Source organism: Heterodontus francisci, chromosome 2 (assembly GCF_036365525.1).
Source record: "Heterodontus francisci isolate sHetFra1 chromosome 2, sHetFra1.hap1, whole genome shotgun sequence".
NCBI lineage: Eukaryota > Metazoa > Chordata > Chondrichthyes > Heterodontiformes > Heterodontidae > Heterodontus > Heterodontus francisci.
This window is the reverse complement of record NC_090372.1, coordinates 180,970,900-180,994,519: the sequence shown is the minus strand read 5'-3', so window position 1 is coordinate 180,994,519 and position 23,620 is coordinate 180,970,900. Positions and strand designations below refer to the sequence as shown.

At 41.1% G+C, this 23,620-nt stretch overlaps 1 protein-coding gene across 15 annotated transcripts in view; it reads left to right on the top strand.

The window, feature by feature from the left end:
• znf438 (zinc finger protein 438) overlaps window positions 1-23,620 on the top strand; it is a 380,009-nt gene that overhangs the window by 56,359 nt on the left and 300,030 nt on the right. For 12 of the 15 annotated variants that reach the window (XM_068014399.1, XM_068014502.1, XM_068014498.1 and 9 more), the window contains one exon: window positions 3,253-3,459. In XM_068014399.1, coding sequence (XP_067870500.1) covers window positions 3,357-3,459 — 103 coding nt within the window. In that variant the 5' untranslated portion in view covers window positions 3,253-3,356. Of the gene's footprint in view, window positions 1-3,252; window positions 3,460-4,365; window positions 4,469-23,620 lie in introns of those variants that run through there. The other 3 variants (XM_068014469.1, XM_068014461.1, XM_068014478.1) reach the window with 2 other exon arrangements.

Below are 23,620 nucleotides of genomic sequence, written 5' to 3'. Positions count from 1 at the left end.
ATTGTGTCCAATTCTGAGCACCACACTTTAGGAAGGATGTGAAGGCTTATGAGAGGGTGCTGAAAAGATTTACGAGAATAGATCCAGAGATGAGGGAGTTCAGTATCGTGGATTGATCCTCAGGGTCTGACCAGGTGTATGGATGCTATGGGAAGCAAGGGAGAAGATTGCTGGGGCTCTGGCCCAGAGATTTTTGTATCATCATTAGCCACAGGTGAGGTACCGGAAGACTGGAGGATAGCTCATGTTGTGCCTTTATTTAAGAAGGGCAGCAGGAATAAGCCAGGGAACTACAGGCCGGTGAGCCTTACATCAGTGGTGGGAAAGTTATTGGAAGGGATTCTGAGAAACAGGATTTATATATGCGTCTGGAAAGGCATGGTCTGATTAGGGATAGTCAGCATATCTTTGTGCGTGGGAAATCATGTCTCACGAATTTGACTGAGTTTTACGAGGAGGTGACCAAGAGGATTGACGAGGGCAGGGCGATGGACGTTGTCTACATGGACTTTAGCAAGGCCTTTGACATGATCCCGCATGGTAGGCTGGTCCAGAAGGTTTGAACACATGGAATCTAGGGTGAGCTAGCCAATTGGATACAAAATTGGCTTGGTGACAGGAGGCAGAGGCTGGTAGTGGAGGGTTGTTTTTCAGATTGGAGGCCGGTGACCAGTGGTGTGCCGCAGGGATCGGTGCTGGGCCCTCTGTTGTTTGTCATATATATTAAGGACTTGGATGTGAATGTAAGGGGCATGATTAGTAAGTTTGCAGATGACACCAAAATTGGTGGTATAGTGGACAGTGAAGAAGGCTGTCTAAGGTTATAACAGGATATAGATCAACTGGGAAAGTGGGCAAGGGAGTGGCAAATGGAATTTAACGCAGACAAGTGTGAAGTGATGCATTTTGAGAAGTTTAACCAGGGCAGGACATATACAGTGAATGGCAGGCCCCTGGGGAGTGTTGTTGAGCAGAGAGACCTTGGGGTGCAAGTACATAGTTCCCTGAAAGTGGCAACACAGGTAGACAGGGTGGTGAAGAAGACGTCTGGCATGCTTGCCTTCATCGGCCAGGCATTGAGTACAAGAGTTGGGACGTCATGTTACAGTTGTACATAACGTTGGTTAGGCCGCATTTGGAGTACTGTGTGCAGTTCTGGTCGCTGCACTACAGGAAAGATGTGATTAAGCTAGAGCGGGTGCAGAAAGGGCGGCGCAGTGGTTAGCACCGCAGCCTCACAGCTCCAGCGACCCGGGTTTGATTCTAGGTACTGCCTGTGTGGAGTTTGCAAGTTCTCCCTGTGACCGTGTGGGTTTTCGCCGGGTGCTCCGGTTTCCCCCACAGCCAAAGACTTGCAGGTTGATAGGTAAATTGGCCATTATAAATTGCCCCTAGTATAGGTAGGTGGTAGGGGAATTGAGGGAAGGTGGGGATGTGAGAGGGTAATGGGATTAATGTAGGATTAGTATAGATGGGTGGTTGATGGTCGGCATAGACTCGGTGGGCCGAAGGGCCTGTTTCAGTGCTGTATCTCTAAATAAATAAAAGATTCACAAGGATGTTGCCTGGTTTGGAGGGCTTTAGTTATAAAGAGAGATTGAATAGGCTGGGTCTGTTTTCCCTGGAGTGAAGGAGGCTGAGAGGGGACATGATAGAGGTATATAAAATTATGAGAGGCATAGATAGGGTAGATAGCCAGAGTCTGTTTCCCATGGTAGGGGTGACTAAAACTAGAGGGCATAGAATTAAGGTGAGAGGGAGGAGGTTTAAAGGGGATCAAAGAGGTCAATTTTTCACACAAAGAATAGTGGGTATCTGGAATGAGCTGCCTGAGGAGGTGGTGGAGGCAGGAACAGTGGCGACATTTAAGAGGCATCTAGACAGGTACTTGAATGAGCAAGGCATAGAGGGATATGGAATTAATGCAGGCAGGTGGGATTAGTATAGATAGGCAAAATGGTCGGCATGGACACGGTGGGCCGAAGGGCCTGTTTCTATGCTGTATGACTCTATGATTGAAAAAGCTGGTGTGGTTCTCCTTAAAGAGGTTGAGAGGAGATTTGATGGAAGTGTTCAAAATCATGAGGGGGTTAGACAGAGTAGAAAGAGAGAATCTGTTTGCATTGGTGGAAGGATTGAGAACTGGAGGACACCAAGTTAAGATGACTGGCAAAAGAACCAATGGTGGCATGAGGAAAAACTTTTTTATGCAGCCTGTGGTTAGGATTTGGATTGCACTACTTGAGAGCGTGGTGGAGGCAGATACAATCAGGGCTATCAAAATGGAATTGGATAAGCACCTGAAGAGATAAAATTTGCAGGGTTACAGAGAAAGGGCGGAGAAGTGGGACGAGCTAAGTTGCTCTTGCAGAGAGGCAGCATGGACTTAACGGGTCGAATGATCTTGTGTGCTGTGACCATTCTATGATTTTCTGTTTTTATCATAGCATTATCAGATATGGCACATGCAACAGTTCCACTGAACCTGACCATAACAGATGTTCCTTTTTGAACCTTCATGAAATACATGGTTTTTTGCAATTCCCTTTCATCTTTTTAATGCCATCATGGGAGATGCTAAATTTTTGGGTTGTGTCTTTGAGGCCAATTAGAAAGTTTCTCTATGACGTTGGCACGTATGTTATGACACTCAGATGGCATTGTTTCAGTTTTCCATCCACGAGTGGGAGTGAATGTGGGCCAGGAGGATAGCCATTATGTTAATTAAATCCATTTGTTTGACAAAAAAATTTATGCATAATTTTGTGTAACAAAAACAAAAAAAAATTGTGAAATGTATTTTGATTTTTCCTGCCAAGTGTTCCTCAGGACTGTCTATGGTTGTCAATCTCTTTGGACCTATGCTTGTTGGTTGACCTCCAACAACTTGACCCAAACAGCCTTTTTTCTCATCGCCAATATTTTTCATAACTAATAAATAAATGTCAAAAGAAATTAAAAAAAACAATTTTAATGCTCCGATGATTTTTCTTCTGAGATGTTCACACCAGTATCCAGCAGGTTAATCTATTCTGGAGAGTCCAGGACAAAGCTGAAGTGTAGTTAACTCCAGGGCTGTAATCTCAGAGATATTGTGATTGGCAAGAGTTGCACAGAATTGAAAACCAAGTTAAACATATGGAACTATATTTATTTATAACTTTCATAAAAAATAATTTGAATTTTATACCCTATTGACTGTACTTGGCAGACTTGATTTAATTCCTCTCAATTTAAGTATTCTGTTGTAAGGGCCAGCAACAGCCTCTCTTGCCCAGTCACAACAGACTCTTTGATGTTAACCAACGAGTGCTGCCGGGGCCAGGAGCGGCCGCGCTTCTTTCCCATTGGAGTTTATGGACGAAATGAAAGAAGATGGCGGCGCCCACGTAGAGTTGATCATGGCGGATGCCTCAAGGTGTAAGCACAGAAAACAGGCGAATCCGAGGAGAAAACAAGGTGAGTCGGATTGTATTTTAACCCCGATCCTTATTAGGGGGCGGATCAAACCTTTCTGGAGCTTGGCCGAGTGGGATTTTTTTTATTTTGGGGAAAATAAGTGACCTGGCCGAGGATGTGGCTTAAAAACCTGCTCGGCTGGCCTGTGTACACTTCGCGGCTTCGCCTCTGCAGCGATTCGCTGACCTTTCCTTTTTTTCGTATAAAAGCGCTTGCTGCGAACGGGGAATTTATTGCAGACTGCTGATGGTTGTATTTACCTTGGTTATCTATAAAAGGGCATGATATGGGCTTTAGTGTCACGCATGGAGCGGGCGGGGAAAGAGTGGTGTGTGAGGATGTTGGGTGACTGGTTGTTGCAGGTTGGCGGGTGCGTCCTTCCCGCACGTGTTTGCTCAGAGCAGAGAACCTGGAGTTCAGAGCTCTCACCGTTTGCAACATTTTAATCCATTGCCGGATTGCCGGCGTGGGCGTGTGACGTGCACCTGCAGTGTGTAGTGTCTTGAGTCTTGTTGAATTTGTTTTTAGGATTTCACAGAGTGTTTACAGCTCTCAATACAGGCTTACACCCTCAAGCAGTTGATGTGTTTCTTTTCTTTGCCCAAGCCAACATTTGACTTATTATGCTTATTCGTATAATGGCAATGAGATAGGTAAATGATGCTGGGGAGTACTGCATGTAAGTCGCTGGAGTCGGTAGCTTTAAAGCCCGAGGAAAACCAATGCAAATGTGCCAAGCATTTAGCTTTTTCTAAAAAAAAATCGTAATGTATGTCGTCCATAAAAATAAATATGACTTCATTCCTCACCTTTGAGTATATAGTGACAAAACCTTGCTTGCCTCTATCCTAAACCTTTCTGAATGCTGCCAAAATGTTTTTACAATCACCTTATTTCCAATTGTAGTACAAAAATGGTGGATGCTATTGCCTGTCATGAAATATTAACATCTCTCAAAAAGGAAACGAAGGTCAGCTTCTTCGGTGCTGGTAGTTATATTTAACTGCAGGTCAGGATGTTCCATTTATATTTCATATGTAATTTTATGCCATCACAAATTTAGTTTTCTAATTGCATACTGTAAATTATTTATTGGAAATAAACATCAAATTGGAATTTGGAGACTGAAAAGATTACACACATGCCACCAAACCCCTCTGTCACCTGTCTATACACTTTGATCTTTGGAGTATGTAAGTTGATAACATTTTCATGTTTGTATATTTGATAAGCATTCTCAAGTTGATATCTAAGGCAAAAATAATCTATATTATCTCTGCTATCGGTGTGGTTTAGGTTCACAGTATCATCTTTTACCTGACTTTGTGTGTTCATACAGTAGTTGTTTACCCAGTGCCAAATTATAGCAACCTTTTAAGGTTGATAAGTATTGCACTAAAATTTACTTATTTTCTATTGACCTCTTGGGTAGTCCTTGTGTTTGCATTAGCTATTGATTTATTGACATACTAGGCTGAAACTATTATAGTTCTCAAAGATGTCACTGATTTATGTATTGTGTAAGAGGAACTTGTATTGAGAGGATACTTCTTGGGACCAGTTTGTGAAAAATAAATAATTTGAGTGGTGCCAGTAGACATGAAGGAGAGTCAAGTTTGCTTGTTGTCATGCACCTCCTTTGAAGTTAGCACGTACCAGAAGTGGTTACTTCAGAGCAGGTCAGGTACAGTTGTAATGTAGCTGAGAGAAACTGTGGGAATAAAATAAATAAACTTTAAAGTAAACAAGTGCAGGGAAATTCACCGGTTTCTTCCATATTAGATTACATAATACATCACCTGTTTGCCCTTTTTGCACTGCCACTAATTTTAGAGAGATGTCTGAACCATGTCACAGATTCATCATAAATTAACTGTTTTACATGAACTATAATTAATGTTTTTCATTATCCAGTCCCCATAATTTGAGTTTTGGTGGAGTAGGTTGGTTGCTTATCTAAATCTCTCTGACTTGGGTTTAACTCAGCTGAAGCTAATGAGATGGAAGTCTTCTCTGCTGGCTGTAAGGGTCCAATATGGAATTAATCTGGGCTGTCTTGATCCATTTGCATGGGCCTACAGCACAAAGCTGCAGCTATTTGCCACGAATTGGCAATCTAATTTAGTTCCGGATGGCTTATGGGGGAAAAAGTTACACTGGTGCAGTAGGGTTCGGGTTGAGGCCTGTTTTTGGTGCAGAGTAGACAAAGTTTTCCTGTGCTTCCAGCTGTACCTGACCTCTGGATGTTGACACTGGTGCCTAAACTGAAGAGTTCCATTCCTTAGTGATAATATCTCTCACTTTGGGCACAAAAATAAAAAAAAAAATCAACAACTAAAACAATTACTTATAAAACACATTATTTTGCAACCAAAACCACACAGTATTGTAGTGTTGCACCTGGTGCATTTATGTTCTAATTCAGGAAGAACTGTAGTGTTAGAACTTAGTGTTTGTGGAATTCAAATAAGCCTGTGAAATTTTGACATCTGACACAGTGTGCTGCAGTGCTAATTAGCTGTACCAGTAGAGTACAGTTTGCTTTGTCAGTGACTCCTCCATCCCGAGTATGAGTTTTTAAAAAAAAAAATTGAGTGATCATGTGTGTGTTTGTGCAGCAGTTCGCCGCAAGGGAAATTCCTAAACTCGTCTAGGTTATTGAAGTCAATTGATGAGTAGAGGCTAGACATGTCCCTGGAGGGAAGGAAAATTTCTGGGCCAGTTACCCTGGGATATTATTAATACTTTCAGCCAGGGAATAGTGTGCATCATGAAAAACCTGAAATTGAAGCAAATTCAGTATCTGAGTTAAGAGTCAATTAAAAACCACAGATGCGACAGTTTATTTGGAATTTTGTTTTTGAATGTGGATAAATGACCCGAACTGTTTTCCTAATTTAGTCTTTGTAGCATTTTAGGGTTTTTCTTTAAACTCTGTATTGATGTACTCAACGGAAATAACATGAAACTCAACTCCCACAGACTCTTCAGTGGATTTGTGCAAACCACTTACACCAGAGTAACAGTAATAATAATAATACTCTTGTCTGCTGTTACTACGAACAGAGGATTATAGTGACAACAGAGCTAGCCTTTAAGTGTGCCGCTCTATGTGCTATTTTTCTGATCAACTTTGATAGCTTGTACTGCAATTTTCATCCTTGGGATCATTTATGGAAGCAGAAGACTGTATTTATCCAAAATCTAGTTATGTTTTTCTTTCCAAAACACCACATGCTATCAGAACGCTCAAAGACATTGAATTCTATATACACCTGGTCTGGTCCTGGAGGCCATTTGGATGTGATAAGAGTCCTTTGAAAATGAGTTGCCATGTGGATTCCTTGCCACTCCCAAAATAGTTTGATCTCCTGTCTTGCTTTTCTTTTCCCTTTTACAGCTTTGGTTTTTCATAAACTGGTCCAAAAGACCTGCAAGCAGCATATACGTACTCCATGCACAAAAAACAGAGCTTGCAAATACAGGCATTATGGATGGGGGAATGCACTGGAAGGGAATATGCATGGTTTTGCAAAGGTTATTGTGGTGCCCTGGTTCAAACAACATGAACACCCTCATGTGGAGGGAGGGGGAGAGTAGAAACCTTTTTTTCCCCTGTGACTCTCCATCTGCAGTGAATTGACGTTTGCGCCATATGTTTCAGAATTTTAAAAATATAAGCAAAGCGTGGAAGGAATAGTGGTTTAGTGCATTGGTGTCATCATGCTCTGTACCTTGGAGTGATATGAAGTGAGTTCAGGGCAATAGTTCCCTTTGTCGTGAGTTTCTGATTTGAACCATTGTACTGGTGGAGGCCAGTTGCTTCCCCAAAGGGAGGAAAAGCGAATCAAATTAGTGGAGTTGAAAGCTAAGATCCGCCATGATTGTATTCAAGGGCAGAGTAGGCTCAATGGACCATATGGTCTACTCCTGCTCCTATTTTGTGTGTTTTTCTGTAAGAGAGAACCACTTTCCCCCGATGCTTCCACTCGGTCCAATGTTGAACTAAATCTAGATTGTGAGTACATTTCAAAGACATTGGATATGTTGTATGGGATAGTGTTATCTCTGTGAAGGCCACCAACAAACCAAAACAATCGAATCCACCGACTGATCCCAATTTAGGAAACAAAATCAAACACACAAGATTTCACTTTTATGAATTTTACTTTAACATTCAAACCAAAACCAACATAAATTAAACATAAACTAACAGTTAAATCACAGTCAATGTATATCTTAAAGGCTACGTGTTAACTATCAGATGCAACAAGGATGTATCTCTCAAAACCTTTGGCAGTCCTATCAGCAGGATGATGCCGAACCGTCATAAAGTCCTTCAAATCTTTGAACTTTTTAAGTAGATCTCCAGATCCCATCTCCCACGATGCAAATGCCTGTTTCCACTTTGGCAGTTTCTCTGCAATCCGAACCCTACCACTACTGTCTCCACCAAAACTGCGCACCCTTCTGGAACTTCCATGGTTTCACTCAACAGTCCAGCCTGGTGGTGTAGCTTCACTGTTCTTGCCTTATGTAACTCTTTAAGGCACCGAAAACAACAGTAGCAACTTGTATTTTCCGAGGGTCAGCTCCCTGAAAGCAGGTTCCAATTCAGAGAGCTTTTTAAAATCAACAGCTCCCAGCTTGTTTCAGTTCAGCAGCTCTGGGAAACTTTTACAAACAACCCCCAACTTTGCAGCTGGCTTCCACCCTCCAGAGTCGTCTTGTAAAACTGAAACCTAAGCTCCAATCACATACTCCAGTAAAAAGAACTGTTTCTTTTGTTCACCTGGTTCTGACTCCCCAGAACATTGAAGCTTTCAGTTTCATTTTCAAATCGGAGCTTGTCTCAAAAAAACATGCTTTGAATCCATACCCAACAGGTCAGCTGCATAGAATGCAGTCTGCACATGAGGACTCTGTCACAGATGGCACTATGCTAATTCTTGTAATTTTCCAACCTGCACTTTCACTAGGAATATGCATGGTATGGTGATATAGGAAAGAAAATGGTGACTATTGTGTATGCTGTGGTTGTAGATGTTGGTTTGTGCTTGTGATTGCCATACACTGGACTTGTAACCTCAGCTGTACAACTAAGTCTAAGTTGAAGCAACTCCACACTTGAGAAGGTGGGAGGGGGGGGTGAGTGGTATTAAATGAAGGATTATTCTCAGTGTTGATAGGCTATTCAACTATGGAAATGTTACAGCCAGACCTTAAACTGCACATTTACTCTTTTAGTGGGAGTCGCTGGATAACACTTTGATTTTATTGTGGGCGGCACAGTGGCGCAGTGTTTAGCACCGCAGCCTCACAGCTCCAGCAACCCGGGTTCAATTCTGGGTACTGCCTGTGTGGAGTTTGCAAGTTCTCCCTGTGTCTGCGTGGGTTTCCTCCGGGTGCTCCAGTTTCCTCCCACATGCCAAAGACTTGCAGGTTGATAGGTAAATTGGCCATTATAAATTGCCCCTAGTATAGGTAGGTGGTAGGGAAATATAGGGACAGGTGGGGATGTGGTAGGAATATGGGATTAGTGTAGGATTAGTATAAATGGGTGGTTGATGGTCGGCACAGACTCGGTGGGCCGAAGGGCCTGTTTCAGTGCTGTATCTCTAAACTAACAGTAAGGTATGGGCAACGCTGTGAGGTGATGGGTAAATGAAAATAGAACAGAGACTGAGGCTGGGACCTCCTTGATCCGTGGGTACTAACAGTAGGTGATGCATTTACCTACAGTCACTTGAGCAGTTCCAGAGTTTCGTGACCACAACATGTATTTATATCGCACCTTTACCATAATGAAACATCCCAAGGCACTACACAGGAATGATATTTTGCCTTATAAAACACTGAGCCACATAAAACGATATTAGGGCAGCTGGCCAAAATTTTGGTCAAAGAGGTAGATTTTGAGAGGCATTTTAAAGGAGGAAAGAGTGTTAGAGAGGCTTGGGGAGGGAATTCCAGGCCCTGGGAAGCTGAAGTCATGGCCACCAGTGGTGGAGTAATTAAAATCAGGAATGCTTAAGAGACAAGAATTGGAGGAGTGCATATATTTCGGAGGGTTGTGGGGCGTGAGGAGATTACAGAGATAGGGAGGGACGAGGCATTTGAAGGGATTGGAGGGTTTTGAAATAAAGGATGAGAATTTTAAAATTAAGGCGTTGCTTGACAGAGAGCAGTAGATCAGCAAGCAAGGGTGATGAGTGAACAGGACTTAGTGCAAGTTAGGACATGGGAAACAGAGTTTTGGATGACCACTCATTTACAGAGGGTAGAATGTTGGAGGCTGGCCAGCAGTGTGTTGAAATAGACAAATCCCTGGGTAACAAAGGCATGGATGAGGTTTTCAGCAGCTGTTGAGCTGAGGCAGGGGCAGAGTTGGGCGATGTTATGAAGATGAAAATAAGCAGTCTTTAGTGATGGCATGGATATGTGGTCAATAGCACATCTCTGTCAAATATGACACCAAAGTTGCGAACAGCCTGGTTCAGCCTCAGTCGGTTTCCAGGGAGAGGGATGAGTTGGTGTCTAGGGAATGGAGTTTGTAGCGGGGACCAAAGACAATGGCAATTTCGCAACCTGTGGAGGAGTCTGGAGAGGTGGTGGTGAAGTATAGCTGGGTGTTGTCAGCCTACATGTGAAAATGAATGCTGTGTTATCGGATGATGTTGCTGAGGAGGAACATGAGGTTGAGAAATAGGAGGAGGCCAAGGATAGATCCTTTGTAGTTTTAAAAGGAGCTATGAAATGTTGTAGTATTGTATGTAAGATTGAATTTCATTTATTGGAATTGGATTTCACAGTCAGAGATGATTATCTGATCAGATAGTTTTTGGGAGTCTCTGGTGTTGTAAAATTTGGACATCTTTCACATATTGAGTGTGTGAAGTGCTGGAGGCATTTGGGATATTCATGTAAATGGAGTCAATTAAAACATCTGAGTTCTACCTGTAGCAAGGTTCAGTTCACTTCCTGCATTCCCTTATAATGCATTTTCTTCTATGAAATCTCTGTTTTATTGATTATTGGTAAAAACAGTGCGAGAAAATAGTCCTGACCATCAGCACATCTGTCTGCTTGGAAAGGCCTGTGGTTGAAAAATGTCATCTGATTGCAATTCTCTGACAGGTGAGGCATTCAGACTTGTTTGTCTGCATGTGTATAAAATTACTGGTACTGCAATAAATTCAGCTCTGCTGTATTATGTCATGTTGAAATTAGAACTGTTGCTGATGTTGCAAGGAATATATATTAGTTTCAGTTTCCCATCCTAGAGAACAGCTATTTTGAAACCTCTATTTTCTAGCTACGAAACACGTGCAGTTAAACCAGCTACAGGTAAAATACCACAGCATGTTCAGTGAAATAAACTATCACTTCTCTCGAAAGTGAATATAATCTAAAACCACAGCTGTAGAAAACATTACTTTGAAACAATAAAATTTGCATTGATGTAGAATAAAGGGGGAAAGAGAAGAAATAAGTAGAATATTTCTGCTGAAAGTTCCCATGAAGGTCATTGACCTGAAACGTTAACTCTGTTTCTCTCTCCATGGATGTTGCCAGACCTAAGTATTTCCAACATTTTCTGTTTTAGTCCTTTATGAGCAATGTATTACTCTACTTTGACTAAACCAAATACAAGTAGCATTAAGTAGACGTTCAGATGAATTAATGATCCAGCCAACAGTTGATCTTTCTTTCCTGTCAGTGACTTGCAAGATAAAAGACTGCATTGCAAAGTGCTCTATTCCATGGGGTGTAACACTGTATGGATCATCTCTTATCGATCAGATGTTTGGCAGTGATGCTAGGTGGTGTAGTGCATTGTATACTATTGCAGCTGAAGATGAGAAGCATAATGATGGAGATATGGAAACAAGATGGGGGTGTGTAGCCATATTATCAGTTGAATAAATCGGAATTATATCTATGATAAAACATTTACTTCTATGAACTTAGAACCCTTCTTGTCACATTTTGTTTTACTTGTCCCAACTATTTTTATCACAAATTCTACATTTATAATTCAACCTAGCCACCAAATGGCATTAAAAATGTTTTCTGAAAATTTTTGATTCACCATTTTCTTCCTCTACCGTGACATTTCTGATGTCCAAAATAAAGGCTTAAACAAAACAAAAAAAATTCAAGAATAACATTTGACAATAATGATTATATTTCTCAGTTGAATTGCTTCTTGTGTCTTTTATTGCGTTCTTTGTGAAGGCCTTGGATTATGTCAGAGCCTGAGCTTTTATTGGATTTTTCCTTGTGACAATGATTTGGATTGTACAGTATCTCCAATTTCCTAAGCTGAACATTAACTTTCCATCTTTCTTAATGGAATTCTAGCTAACTTTATTTGAAATTATTTGTTTTTTAAAGAAAAGATAAGGGGATAAGTTTCAATGACTTTGTTCTGGTAAATGGTGTGGGGTACAATAGTGTGGTGATTGTTACTGGACTAGTAATCCAGAGGTTTGGACTAATATTCTGGAGACATGAGTTCAAATTGTACCATGGCAGATGGGGCATTGAATTTCAGTTAATTAATTGAATAAATCTGGAATAAAGAAAAGCTAGTGTCAGTAATGGTGGCCATGAAACATACCAGTTTGTTGTAAAATCTGTCTGGTTACTTAAGGCAAAGAGATCTGCTACTTACCTGGCCTGGCCTACATGTGACTCTTGTGATTCTTAACTTCCCTCTGAAACCACTCTGTTGTATTCAAACTGCTACAGAAAAACTGTAAGAAGAATAAAAACATGGAGTACCCAACATTGACCTAGGTATGGGACACAACAAAGATACACCCAGCCCGGTGAACCCCGCAAAGTTCTCCTTGCTATCATACTGGGGTCTTGCACCACAAAATACAAACTTCTGGGGGAAAAAAACTAAAGGAAATTGCAGATGACTCAGCCAAAGTGCTGTCAGTTCATTAATTGTCCCTTTTTGGGTTGGAAAGTTGCAAATATAACTCTTATTTTTTTTAAAGAAAGGTGAGCAAGAGAAACCAGGCAATCATAGACCTGTTTATCTACCATCTGTTGTGGAAACGTTATGTGAACCTATAATGAACGACTGAGTGGCTGAGCACTTGGAAAAATTTGAGCTGATTAGAGACAACCAACATGCATTTGCAAAGAGTAGATCATGTCTGATGAATCTTTTGAGGAAGTATCTGAAGTAGTAGACGTGGAATGTCTATGAATGTCATTTATATAGACTTGCAGAAGGCATGTGATGAGATTCCATCTAAGAGACTGGTTAAAATTAAAGCTCATGAAATTGATAAATTACTGAGCTAGTTAGGAGACTGGTTAGGTGGTAGAAGACAGAGTGTTGGGATAATGAGTATGTACTCGAAATGGAAGGATGTGATAACTGGTGCCCCAAAAGGATCTCTGCTGGAGTCTCAACTATTCACTATATCTATTGATGACTTAGATAACATATAAAGAGTCATACATCCATGTTCGCCAATGACACAAGATTGGTGGTATGGTAAGTATTGTAGACAGGAACATAAAGTTGCAAATTAATAGATTAAGTTAGTGGGCAACTGGCAGATGAATTTCAAGGCAGTTAGGGGAGAGATTCTCCATTTTGGACCAAAATTGGATGGAATCGAGCATTATTTAAATAGTGAAAAGCTAGGACAGTGGAGGTCCAAAGAGATTTTGCAATCCATGTGCACATATCACTAAAATGTAGTAGTCGGGTACAAAAAATCTAAAAGGCTGATAGAATGCTAGTCTTTATAACCAGAGGGCTAGAATATAAACAGGAGGAAGTATTACGACAGCTTGGTTAGACGACACCTGGAGTACTGTGTACTGTTCTGGGCACTGCACCTTAGGATATATTGGCTTGGGAAGGAGTGCAGCACAGATTCACCAGAATGTTACAAAGACTCGAGGGTTAAATTATGAGGAGAGAGTACATAAACTGGGCTTGTATTTCTTGGAATATGGAAGGTTAAGGGATGGTTTGATTAAGGTTTTTAGAATTTTGAAAGGAATTAATAGGGTACATAAAGAGAAACATTTTCCACTTGGTGGTGGGGGAGGGGTGGGAAAGTGTAGGATAAGGGAACATAACCTTCAGATCAGAGCTGGGCATTCAAGAGAGAAGTTAGAAAACACTTGTTCATGCAAAGGGTGGTTGAAGTGTGGAATACTCCCACAACTAGCGGTAGATGCAAGCTCATTAATGTTAAATCTGAGATTGATATATTTCTCCTCACCAAGGGTATAGAGCCAAGACAGGTGGATAGTAAGATATTGATCAGCCGTGATCTCACTGGCAAACAGGCTCGAGGGCTGAATGGCCTACTCCTGTTCCTATGCTCCTTAGCTTTTATCAAGCATTTCCACACCACACGACCATTCTCTTAACTTAAACCACTCTCTTTGTAACCTAATCAACCCTGAATTTGAGGTGAGTTTATGACCCCATATTGTATGGGCACACTGTAAATCACAAAGACCTCCTACTTCCACCTCTGGAACATCTCCAACCCTGCCTCAGCCCATCTGCTGCTCAGATTCTCATTCGTACCTATTGGCCAGCTTCCAACCTACCACACTTAGTTAACTTTAGCTCATCCAAGGTTCTGTTGCCTGTATCCTATCCCACACAATATTCTGCTCACCCTCACTCCTGTCCATGCTGACCTACACCTGGTCCCTCATACCTTTTAATTTAAAATTCTCATCTTGACATTTAAATCACTTAAATTCCTCACCTTTTCAGACTCCTACAGTCCCTTAACATAGAACCTGCCATTTCTCCAACTCTGGCCTTTTGTACACTTCCCCACCCACTTTGCTCCACCATTGTCTGTCTTCAGCCCTTTATGCTCTGGAATTCCTTCTCTAAACTCTTCACCTTCCTACCTTCCCTTTAGAACCCTCCCCTGCCCATAAAATCCACCTTTGACAAAGCTTTTGTCATGCTTCTGAATATCTCCAATGGCTTGGCATCTACTTTTGTCTGATGATGCCTCAAATGCTGTGGGTTGTTTTTCTGCATTATATCAATACAGGTTGCTGTTGTAATTTGATCACCTGACTAGCATTCGAAACATAAACATGTATAATTGATACTTGGCCAATTTAAAGAAGTCAACTGGTCACTTGGAAATAGCCTCCTATGTTGGCAAAGAAAAGGACTGACTTGTTTCTATGCATTTTTCACACTTATAACCATAGAAAAAGTACAGCACAGAAGGAGGCCAGTCAGTCCATAGTGGCTGTGCCGGCTGAATAAACTATCCGCCCAGTCTAATCCCATCTTCTAGCACCTGGTCCATAACCCTGCAGGTTACAGGACCTCAGGTACATGTGCAGGTACCTTTTAAAATAATTGAGGGTCTCTACCTCCACCACCATTCCTGGCAGTGAATTCCAGACACCCATCACCCTCTAGGTGAAAATGTATCCCCTCATGTCCCCTCTAATCCTTCTACCAGTCGCCTTAAATCTGTGCCCCGGTAACTGAACTCCCGACCAGGGGAAACAGGTCATTGTGTCCACTCTATCTAGGCCCCTCATAATTTTGTACACCTTTAATCAAGTCACTCCTCAGCTCCAGGGAAAACAACCCTAGCCTCTCCAATCTTTCCTCACAGCTGTAACCTTCAAGCCCTGGCAACATTCTTGTAAATCTCCTCTGTAGTCTCTCCAGAGCAATTATCTATTTTTTGTAATGTGGCGACCAGAATTGCATGCAATACTCCAGCTGTGGCCTAATCAACACACTATACAATTCCAGCATCACATCCCTGTTTTTGTACCCTATACTTCGGCCAATAAAGGAAAGCAATCCATATGCCTTCACTGTATCCACCTGTCCTGCCACCTTCAGGGACCTGTGGAATTGCACTCCAAGGTGTCTCATTTATTCTACCGCTCTGAATATCCTCCCGTTTATTGTATATTCCCTTGCTTTATTTGCCCTCCCCAGATGCAACACCTCACACTTCTCTAGATTGAATTCCATTTGTCACTTTTCCACCCACTCAACCAAAACATTAATATCATTCTGGACGGCTTTCCTCCTCACTTCTAACTACATGGCCAATTTTTGTGTCATCAGCAAATTCCTTTCTTGGCTATCCTTGAGGAGTCGTACATTTATCTATGGATGAGCTTGATGCTTATGCTTTCTTTTTGAATAAAACAATTGGCACTATGCATAGATGTGGACATCCTTCATATCCCAACATTGGATATTAATGAAATCCAGTTGATGCCAGTGGGGGTGTTGCCATGTCATTTTCCATCTGTCTTTCATAGTCATCACCAACATGCTGTTTCTTATGTTGTGACTGGTGCAAAACTCTAACAAGAGCTGTCCATTTGAATTCCTAACTCCAGTACCATGGTGCCCAAGTACAGATAGCCATGAGTCAAAGTATTTTCCAATGCGTGCATTGAAGTCTCCTAAAAGAAATATTTTATCACTTTCTGGTACATTTGTCAACAGTTGGTTAAGTTCATCATAAAATCTCTCCCTTTTCTCTAACTCATAGGACATCTTAGGAGCATAAGGACTCATGAAAGTATCAAAACCAGTTGGATCTATTGAGAAATATAGCAACGTGAGTCTTTTTGAGGCCAATCGTAGCACCACAGATACTGCACACTGCAACTGACTGAGTGTAGACTGTGCTTTGAACCTGGGCCAATTTGGTTTGTGTGGCCTAGTGCTAGATTTAATGCAGTCTTTACCAACTGAGCAATCAGAGGGGCTGGTAACTCCTTGTTGTATGATAGGAACATCAGGCTCACTCACTCAGTATCTCAGTGCTTTGATACAGTTCCATCCAGGTGTGTTACTTGCATAAAGGCCAGTCCAAATTTTAAGGGCTTGTATGTGATTAAGTATTTGAAATGTTCAACTGGGCTTTCAAATCCCTTTACATTTTATGAATGCTAATAGTAGCCTTGGTAAGTTATGTTCCATCTTGTGAACATCTGTCTAAATTTGCACTCTGCATCTTAAATCATGCCTTGTTTTGCAACACAAATCGGATTCAGCTGTGTATGAATACACCTGCTAATCATAAAAGTAAATACTCCCTAGTCAAGTAGTAGAACCATCAGGATTTTGTCAAAGCATATCTAATTTACAGCATAGGTATCCATATGCAGACTGCACCTGGGTATTAGCATCCTTGACTTTTCCTGTGCTTCCCTTCCTTCACCTATGAAAATTTCTTTATAAAAAAAAAAAATTGATATTTGATAAAAATGTTCACAGAAATTTCTTTTCCCAACCCTTGTGCAAATACAGATGTGATTTGTTGCTGTACCTGTTACTTTTAGGATCCAGCATTTATTATTTTAAAACAGTATTTTTATATTCATACCTCCTTCCTGTGGGTGTATTGGCTTCCTCTTTATAGCATGTGTTCCATGGTTGAAAGACTTGAACAGTGAGGGAGGAAAAATGTTCCCTTCCTGGCATCCTCCTCTTGTTGTATGCGATTTATGCTTATCTGTCACAAAATGGTCACAGGCTGCAGCTTGTTGAACCTAGATTGTGCCTTAAGTGGAATGAACAGAAAGTTTTAATCTTCCATCGCTGGTCCTCTGAACTGAGAACCTTTATACATCTCTTGTCAAATTTGTCATAAAGTCCCTCGCTACCTTCCATTAACATTGAGCATTTTGAGAATAAAAAGTATTTTCAATGGAGCACGCCTTGCTATGTGAGTGCTAAATCAGTTCATGAGTTATAACCAATTCAATTTTATTAAACAAGGTCATTTTACCCTCCTTTGATTTATGTGGAAAAACTCAGGATGGTATTCAACAAGAACTTTGTCCAAAGCAAAGTATGGTGGATGCTAGAATTCTGAAGTAAAAACAGAAAATGCTGGAAACACTTAGCAGGACTGGCAGCAGCTGTGGGGAGATAAACAGAGTTAACGATTCAGGTCTATGACCCTTCATCGGAACTGGACTTTGCCCACTTGATATTTGGATGTGATTCTAAGATTCACCAAATCCTGCTGTCTTAAAATTTTATTTTGCTGCTGTTGGTGATCTTTGGATAAATACACAAAGCATGAATCAAACTTTTTTTAGGCTAAACTTAATTCTGTGATCTTTGAGGATGATGGAGCCCTTGCACAAGTTCAATCATTTCGGGAGTGATTCCTGAGGAAGGTGATTGTATTGCTGCTCCCCATTGTTTCTAAACAGCTCAAACAGTTGTTACTGTGAGATTTGATCTCAAGGCTATCCTGTTTGCTTTCCATAGTAAATGGCCTGGTCTGAAGAATGCTAGTTTAATGAAAGTCTTGCTATTTTTGTGGATTAAACTTTGGAACTTCAGTTTTTTGTGTTTGTAGCTTCCCGGAGTTTTAGACTTGTTGATGTAGAGTTTGATATTTTCCAGCTTCTTCATAAACGTGACCCAATGATGTCAAATTTAAACTGTCATCTTGTTTGAAGTGTTGGGAGTCTGGTTTAAATTTTGTTGTTTGATTTAAATTTCCCAATTGTTGCATTGCTGTTTCTGGAAAATCCTCACATTTCTTACCCCTGACATCAGAATCCAAGGTTGTGGTTGTTAGAATGACCAAAAGTGGAGGAATAAAGTTTGGAGCTGTGTAAAGCTGTGGCTCTTTTATTCTAGTATTGCACACCAGGTACTCTCAGACCTTCTTGTAATCACGTGCAGCACCCAGGTGACTCTTCTTGGTAAGTCTGGCACATATAAAATAAACAACGTTTATTAAAGGACTTCACTAAAAGACTGCTTCAGTGTAGCATTTGTATCAAAATACGACACTGGCATTATAAATCAGTGTAAGTTATTGGCTGGATTTTGCATTAAAAAGAACAGTGAGCCTATCAGCGCTCAGCCTTATTAATGTATAAATGGGACTACAACTTCCGGCATTCGCACATGCATTGTTGAGCATGTATATCGAGAAACTGCTGTCCTAGTTGTTCTGTTCCTCCATGAGCAACGCTATACAGGTATTTCATTGAATGACTTGGCATTGAAACATATGGAATAGTATGAAATTGCTATAAACACATCACCAAAAGGTTAGGGCTTGTCCGTTCTGGTATACATAATATTTTAATGGCCAGTCTGCTCGCAGCTTTGGTGCCACGTTTGACCCAGAGGTGAGCTTCTGACCTCATAACCGCACCATCACTAAGCCTGCCTATTTCCACTTCTGTAACTTCGCCCCTCATCTCATATGCTGCTGAAACCCTCATTCATGCCTTTGTTACCTCGAGACTTGACTATTACAACACACTCTGGCTGGTCTCCAACATTGATCTGTAAAGTTGAGGTCATCCAAAACTCTGCTGTCTGTGTCTTAACTCGCACCAAGTCCCGTCCCCCTGTCACCACTGTGCTTGTTGACGTACATTGGCTCCTGGTAAAGCAGTGTCTTAATTTTAAAATCCTTATCCTTGTTTTCAAATCCCCTCATGGTCTTACCCCTCCCTTTCTCCTCCAGCTCTACAACCCGCTTTGCACTCCTCTAATTCTGGCCTCTTGAACATCCCCGATTTTAATTGGTCCACTGTTGGTGGCCGTGCCTGCAGTTGCTAAGGCCCAAAGCTCTGGAATACCCTCCCTAAATCCCTGCACCTCTTTAACTCGCTTTCCTCCTTTAAGTCACTCCTTAAAACCTACTTTGACCAAGCTACCTAATATCTCCTTCTGTAGCTCGGTATCTTGTTTTGTTTTATAATGCTCCTGTGAAGAGCCTTGGGTTGGTTTATTATGTTAAAGGCGATCTATAAAAATATAATTTGTTGTTGTGATAAGTCTTATTTACTGCCTCTCTGGCACTGACAATTAACTTATACAAGTGTTGGATATCATTCCTTTAGGTTTATTCGAGATTTTAAAAAACTTGGTGTAAATTTTTTAAAACTTTTTCTTTGTCTCAATCTCTCTCTCAATCCAATTTTTCATTGTCTTTATTTTTCTTTCTGTACATGATTTGGCATAGTATTAAATATTTTAACTTGCACTTCCTGATTCAGACTGTGCTGCTCAATGAGGATTCTTCAATTTGATTGGTTAAGTTGCTTGCCCTATTCATACAGGTCCCAGATCCCTTGAGTGTTCTATGCTGAAATGGCTTTCTAATCAAAGCAAGTTCCAGCGCAAAATCCCACAGGAAGTCTGTGTGTAAGTGTAATCAAAGACCGATGCTGTTCATTCACAGCTGACAGCAAAGTACGGCCCATTGATGATGTTTTGGGTACCCAAAATGGTGCGGAAAGTATTCATTGCTGAACGTGATTAGTGACATTCAGGAGGGTGTTTGACACCCCAAGGTGCTGTTGTTAGCAAGGAGTAAACAGGAGTAGAGGTGAGAATTGGTCAGGAAAGTAAAACTTTGTCTCCTAAATTGTTACATGCACTATAAGTTGAGCCTTTGTCTCATTGTTTGGGATGCTTAAGAATGGACTAACCCTCACCCCTCATCACCACCATCCCTGCCCCCCCTCCCCACTGCCCCCTCCCAAACCCATGACTGGAATTAAATTTTGGTTTCCTAAGTCGGGAGGCCACCTCACACAGCATTGTGACCCCTTTATCGTATAGCATGCATTTTTTAAAAAAACACTTCTTCAGTAAGCTCAGTGTAATAATGTTGCCATGTTGTATGTCTTCAAAAGTATGCTAATCAAGTTGAATTTTCTATTAATTTTTTAGAAAAAATTAATAAAATGTAACTGAATTTTATGAATATGCAAGCTGCTTTAGGATTTAGACCAGTGTGGTTTATTCATCCAGATAGGATTATGTTGTGTTGATTTGCAGACCACTGTAACTGCGAAAGTCATTTAAGCAAACTTTTAAATTCAGCTTGAAACTCGTCAGTATAGATATTTCTTGACTTAGATAACTGGTTTATGCAGAATTTTTATACTGGGATAAGGATTGTGTTTAAATTGTGATTTTTTTTTTCCACAACCCTAAATAGGAAGTTACGTTGTGTTCTTTGAGGGTCTCGTCATATGTTGGAACAGATCTAGAAAAATGCATTGTGTTTTTGTTCTCCTTTCACATTGCTGAAATTGCACATATTTTCAATGCAGAATACCTGAAGTACCTAAATCTATCATTATTAAATTACTTTTACAGATAAATTGTTGAAATATTAACAGTGATGCTTATGAAATGCAAAAATGTAATCAAGGCATTCATTTACTGAAGTGCATCTTGTCTGTTACTTCGGTGGCAAAGTTAGATTGAATGAGAAGCCAAGATATGTGAACACTGTGAAGATGAGATGGAAGAAATCACATTGTTCTTTCTAATATTTTATTTGAATTTTTAAATTTAACTTGACCTGGATTTGTTTTATTTCCTGTTGCTTCTCATTTTCCCAAAAGGTTACTCTGAGCACAGGCAACAGTTCCACTGTCCCAAACATTATAATTTAGAGGAGTGAAAAAAATAAATAAATCCTTTTAGTGCAAGTTGTATAATCTTTGGACTTAATTTGCATTGTCATCTTACTTGTATCCAGTGTATCAATTCATGTTGCTGGTGTGGTCCAGCAGAATATCAAGATGCTGTGTAATCCCAGTGAAGGTTATAGGTTCAATTTCCCACACTATTGACTTCCAGGTTCCAGCTGAGTTTGGCGGATGGAGGTGAGTGGGGCGTGATGGTCTGGCATAGTCCACACAGTTTCCACAAGTCGGTGGGGCGGGGGTGGGGGGGCGCAGGAAAACTTGTAAGGAGAGTTGCATACAGGCTGCACCTAGTATTTGGCTTTGGGGCCTTGGAAATGAGTCAGTGCCTTCAGAGTAAAGATCATGTAGAACTTGGCAGACCACAAGCATGACAGAAAAGGAAAATATACAATAATAATGAAAATACGCACCACATAATGCAAAATCCAACAAACATGATTGGTGTCTTGTACTCGTAATGTTATTCATTCAAAAATAGTCAACTAAGGTGCTAAAATATATAAGGGAGTGAAAAAGTAGAGTTTTTCTTTAATTAAAGGATCAGTGCTTTTGAAGCCTTTTAAAATATTTTGGATTTCTTGTTACTGATTAGGAATAACAAATTCTAAATGTGAACATGTTATATATTCCAGAATATGGAAATGGAAGAGGAACCAGTTTCTATCTTGTCATTGTTTTTTTTCCCAGTCATTTGGTAACACGAGAAGTATTTAACAACAAGCTATAGGAACATGTGTGTCAACTGAGAGAGAACGAGAAGAAACTGACTAACAGCTTCAAAAAAGCTGACAGCTCAAAAACACCTTAAATAAAACTTTATGTACGGTATGTGAAAATAAGATACACTGAAAGTAAACTGAGATATGGGCTTGTAACTTGAGCTGCAGGTATACTCAATACAACTCAAATATTGAGGAGGGGAGAAACATAAATAGGTGAAAGTCTATAGGGGGTTACAGAGGTTGAATGCAAAAAAATATTTTCTGGGGGCATGTTGTCTCAAAGATTTTAACTGAAGACACTTGGGTGCATTTTCCAGTGTTTTTGAATCTACTTGAAAATGGGCTTTGCATTTATTTACATTTTCCAAATGGGTTTGGGGTATCTGCTCAGTTTTATTGAAAATTACTGTCTTATTGCCATTTTAAACTGATTGTCTTTCTTCACAGTAACAGAAGGTAATTTTGACTGAAGGATGAAGATTTGAGTCAGTTTTTTTTTCTTATTTTGGAAAAAAATGAGTGGTCTTACTGTCTATAGGATCATTCCAGTTATGACCATAAGCAACACATTTAGAATTGGACAACTCCTTGCAAACACCGGCAAATCATGTGCCCAACATGTTGCTTGTCTGGTGTGTCTACAGGAATGTCCAAGTTATCCTCTGGCATGAGAAGTTCAATGTTGCTAAGGACCTTTCCAAAAGACAGAATATTGGCAACAGCCGCAAAGAAATGTGAATCCACCGTGTGCTGAATGAATTCTTTGGCAAAGTTTCTGCCTTTATCAACATAGCATGTGCTTATTGTACCACCCTGGTTGTGTTATGGGTCTTCTTTGGCCTCCTTGGCTCGGGAGACAATGGGTATGCGCCTGGAGGTGGTCAGTGGTTTGTGGAGCTGCGCCCGGAGTGACAGACTCTTCCACAGGTGCTGCAGAAAAAATTGGTTGTCGGGGCTGTTCTTCGACTCGCCACACTTTAGCCCCGCCTTTATGGCTGCCCGCCAGCTCTGGCGATCGCTGGCAACTGACTCCCACGACTTGTGATCAATGTCACAGGACTTCATGTCGCGTTTGCAGACGTCTTTAAAGCGGAGACATGGACGGCCGGTGGGTCTGATACCAGTGGCGAGCTCACTGCACAATGTGTCCTTGGGGATCCTGCCATCTTCATTGCGGCTCACATGGCCAAGCCATCTCAAGCGCCGCTGACTCAGTAGTGTGTATAAGCTGGGGATGTTGGCCGCCTCGAGGACTTCTGTGTTGGAGATACAGTCCTGCCACCTGATGCCAAGTATTCTCCGGAGGTAGCGAAGATGGAATGAATTGAGACGTCGCTCTTGGCTGACATACGTTGTCCAGGTCTCGCTGCCATAGAGCCGATATTGATGGATGGAGCATTTCTGATGTCCTGTCCCATGATGTTCGTTTTCTTGAGGCTGATGATTAGGCCAAGTTCGTTGCAGGCAGCCACAAACCTGTCGATGAGACTCTGCAGGCACTCTTCAGTGTGAGATGTTAAAGCAGCATCGTCAGCAAAGAGGAGTTCCCTGATGAGGACTTTCCGTACTTTGATCTTCGCTCTTAGGCGTGTTAGGCCCCTAACGTGTTGCACATCTTTTGCATTTTAAGATTTAGTTTCAATCTATAAGCATTGTGTTCAATTGTGTTCCGTTCTGGTCGCCTCATTATAGGTAGGATGTGGAAGCTTTAGCGAGGGTGCAGAGGAGATTTACCGGGATGCTGCCTGGACTGGCCTGGACTGGAGGGCATGTCCTACGAAGAAAGGTTGAGGGAGCTAGGGCTTTTCTCATTGGAGCGAAGAAGGATGAGAGGTGACTTGATAGAGGTGTACAAGATGATGAGAGACATAGATAGAGTGGATAGCCTGAGACTTTTTCCCAGGGTGGAAAGGGCTATCACCAGGGGGCATAATTTTAAGGTGATT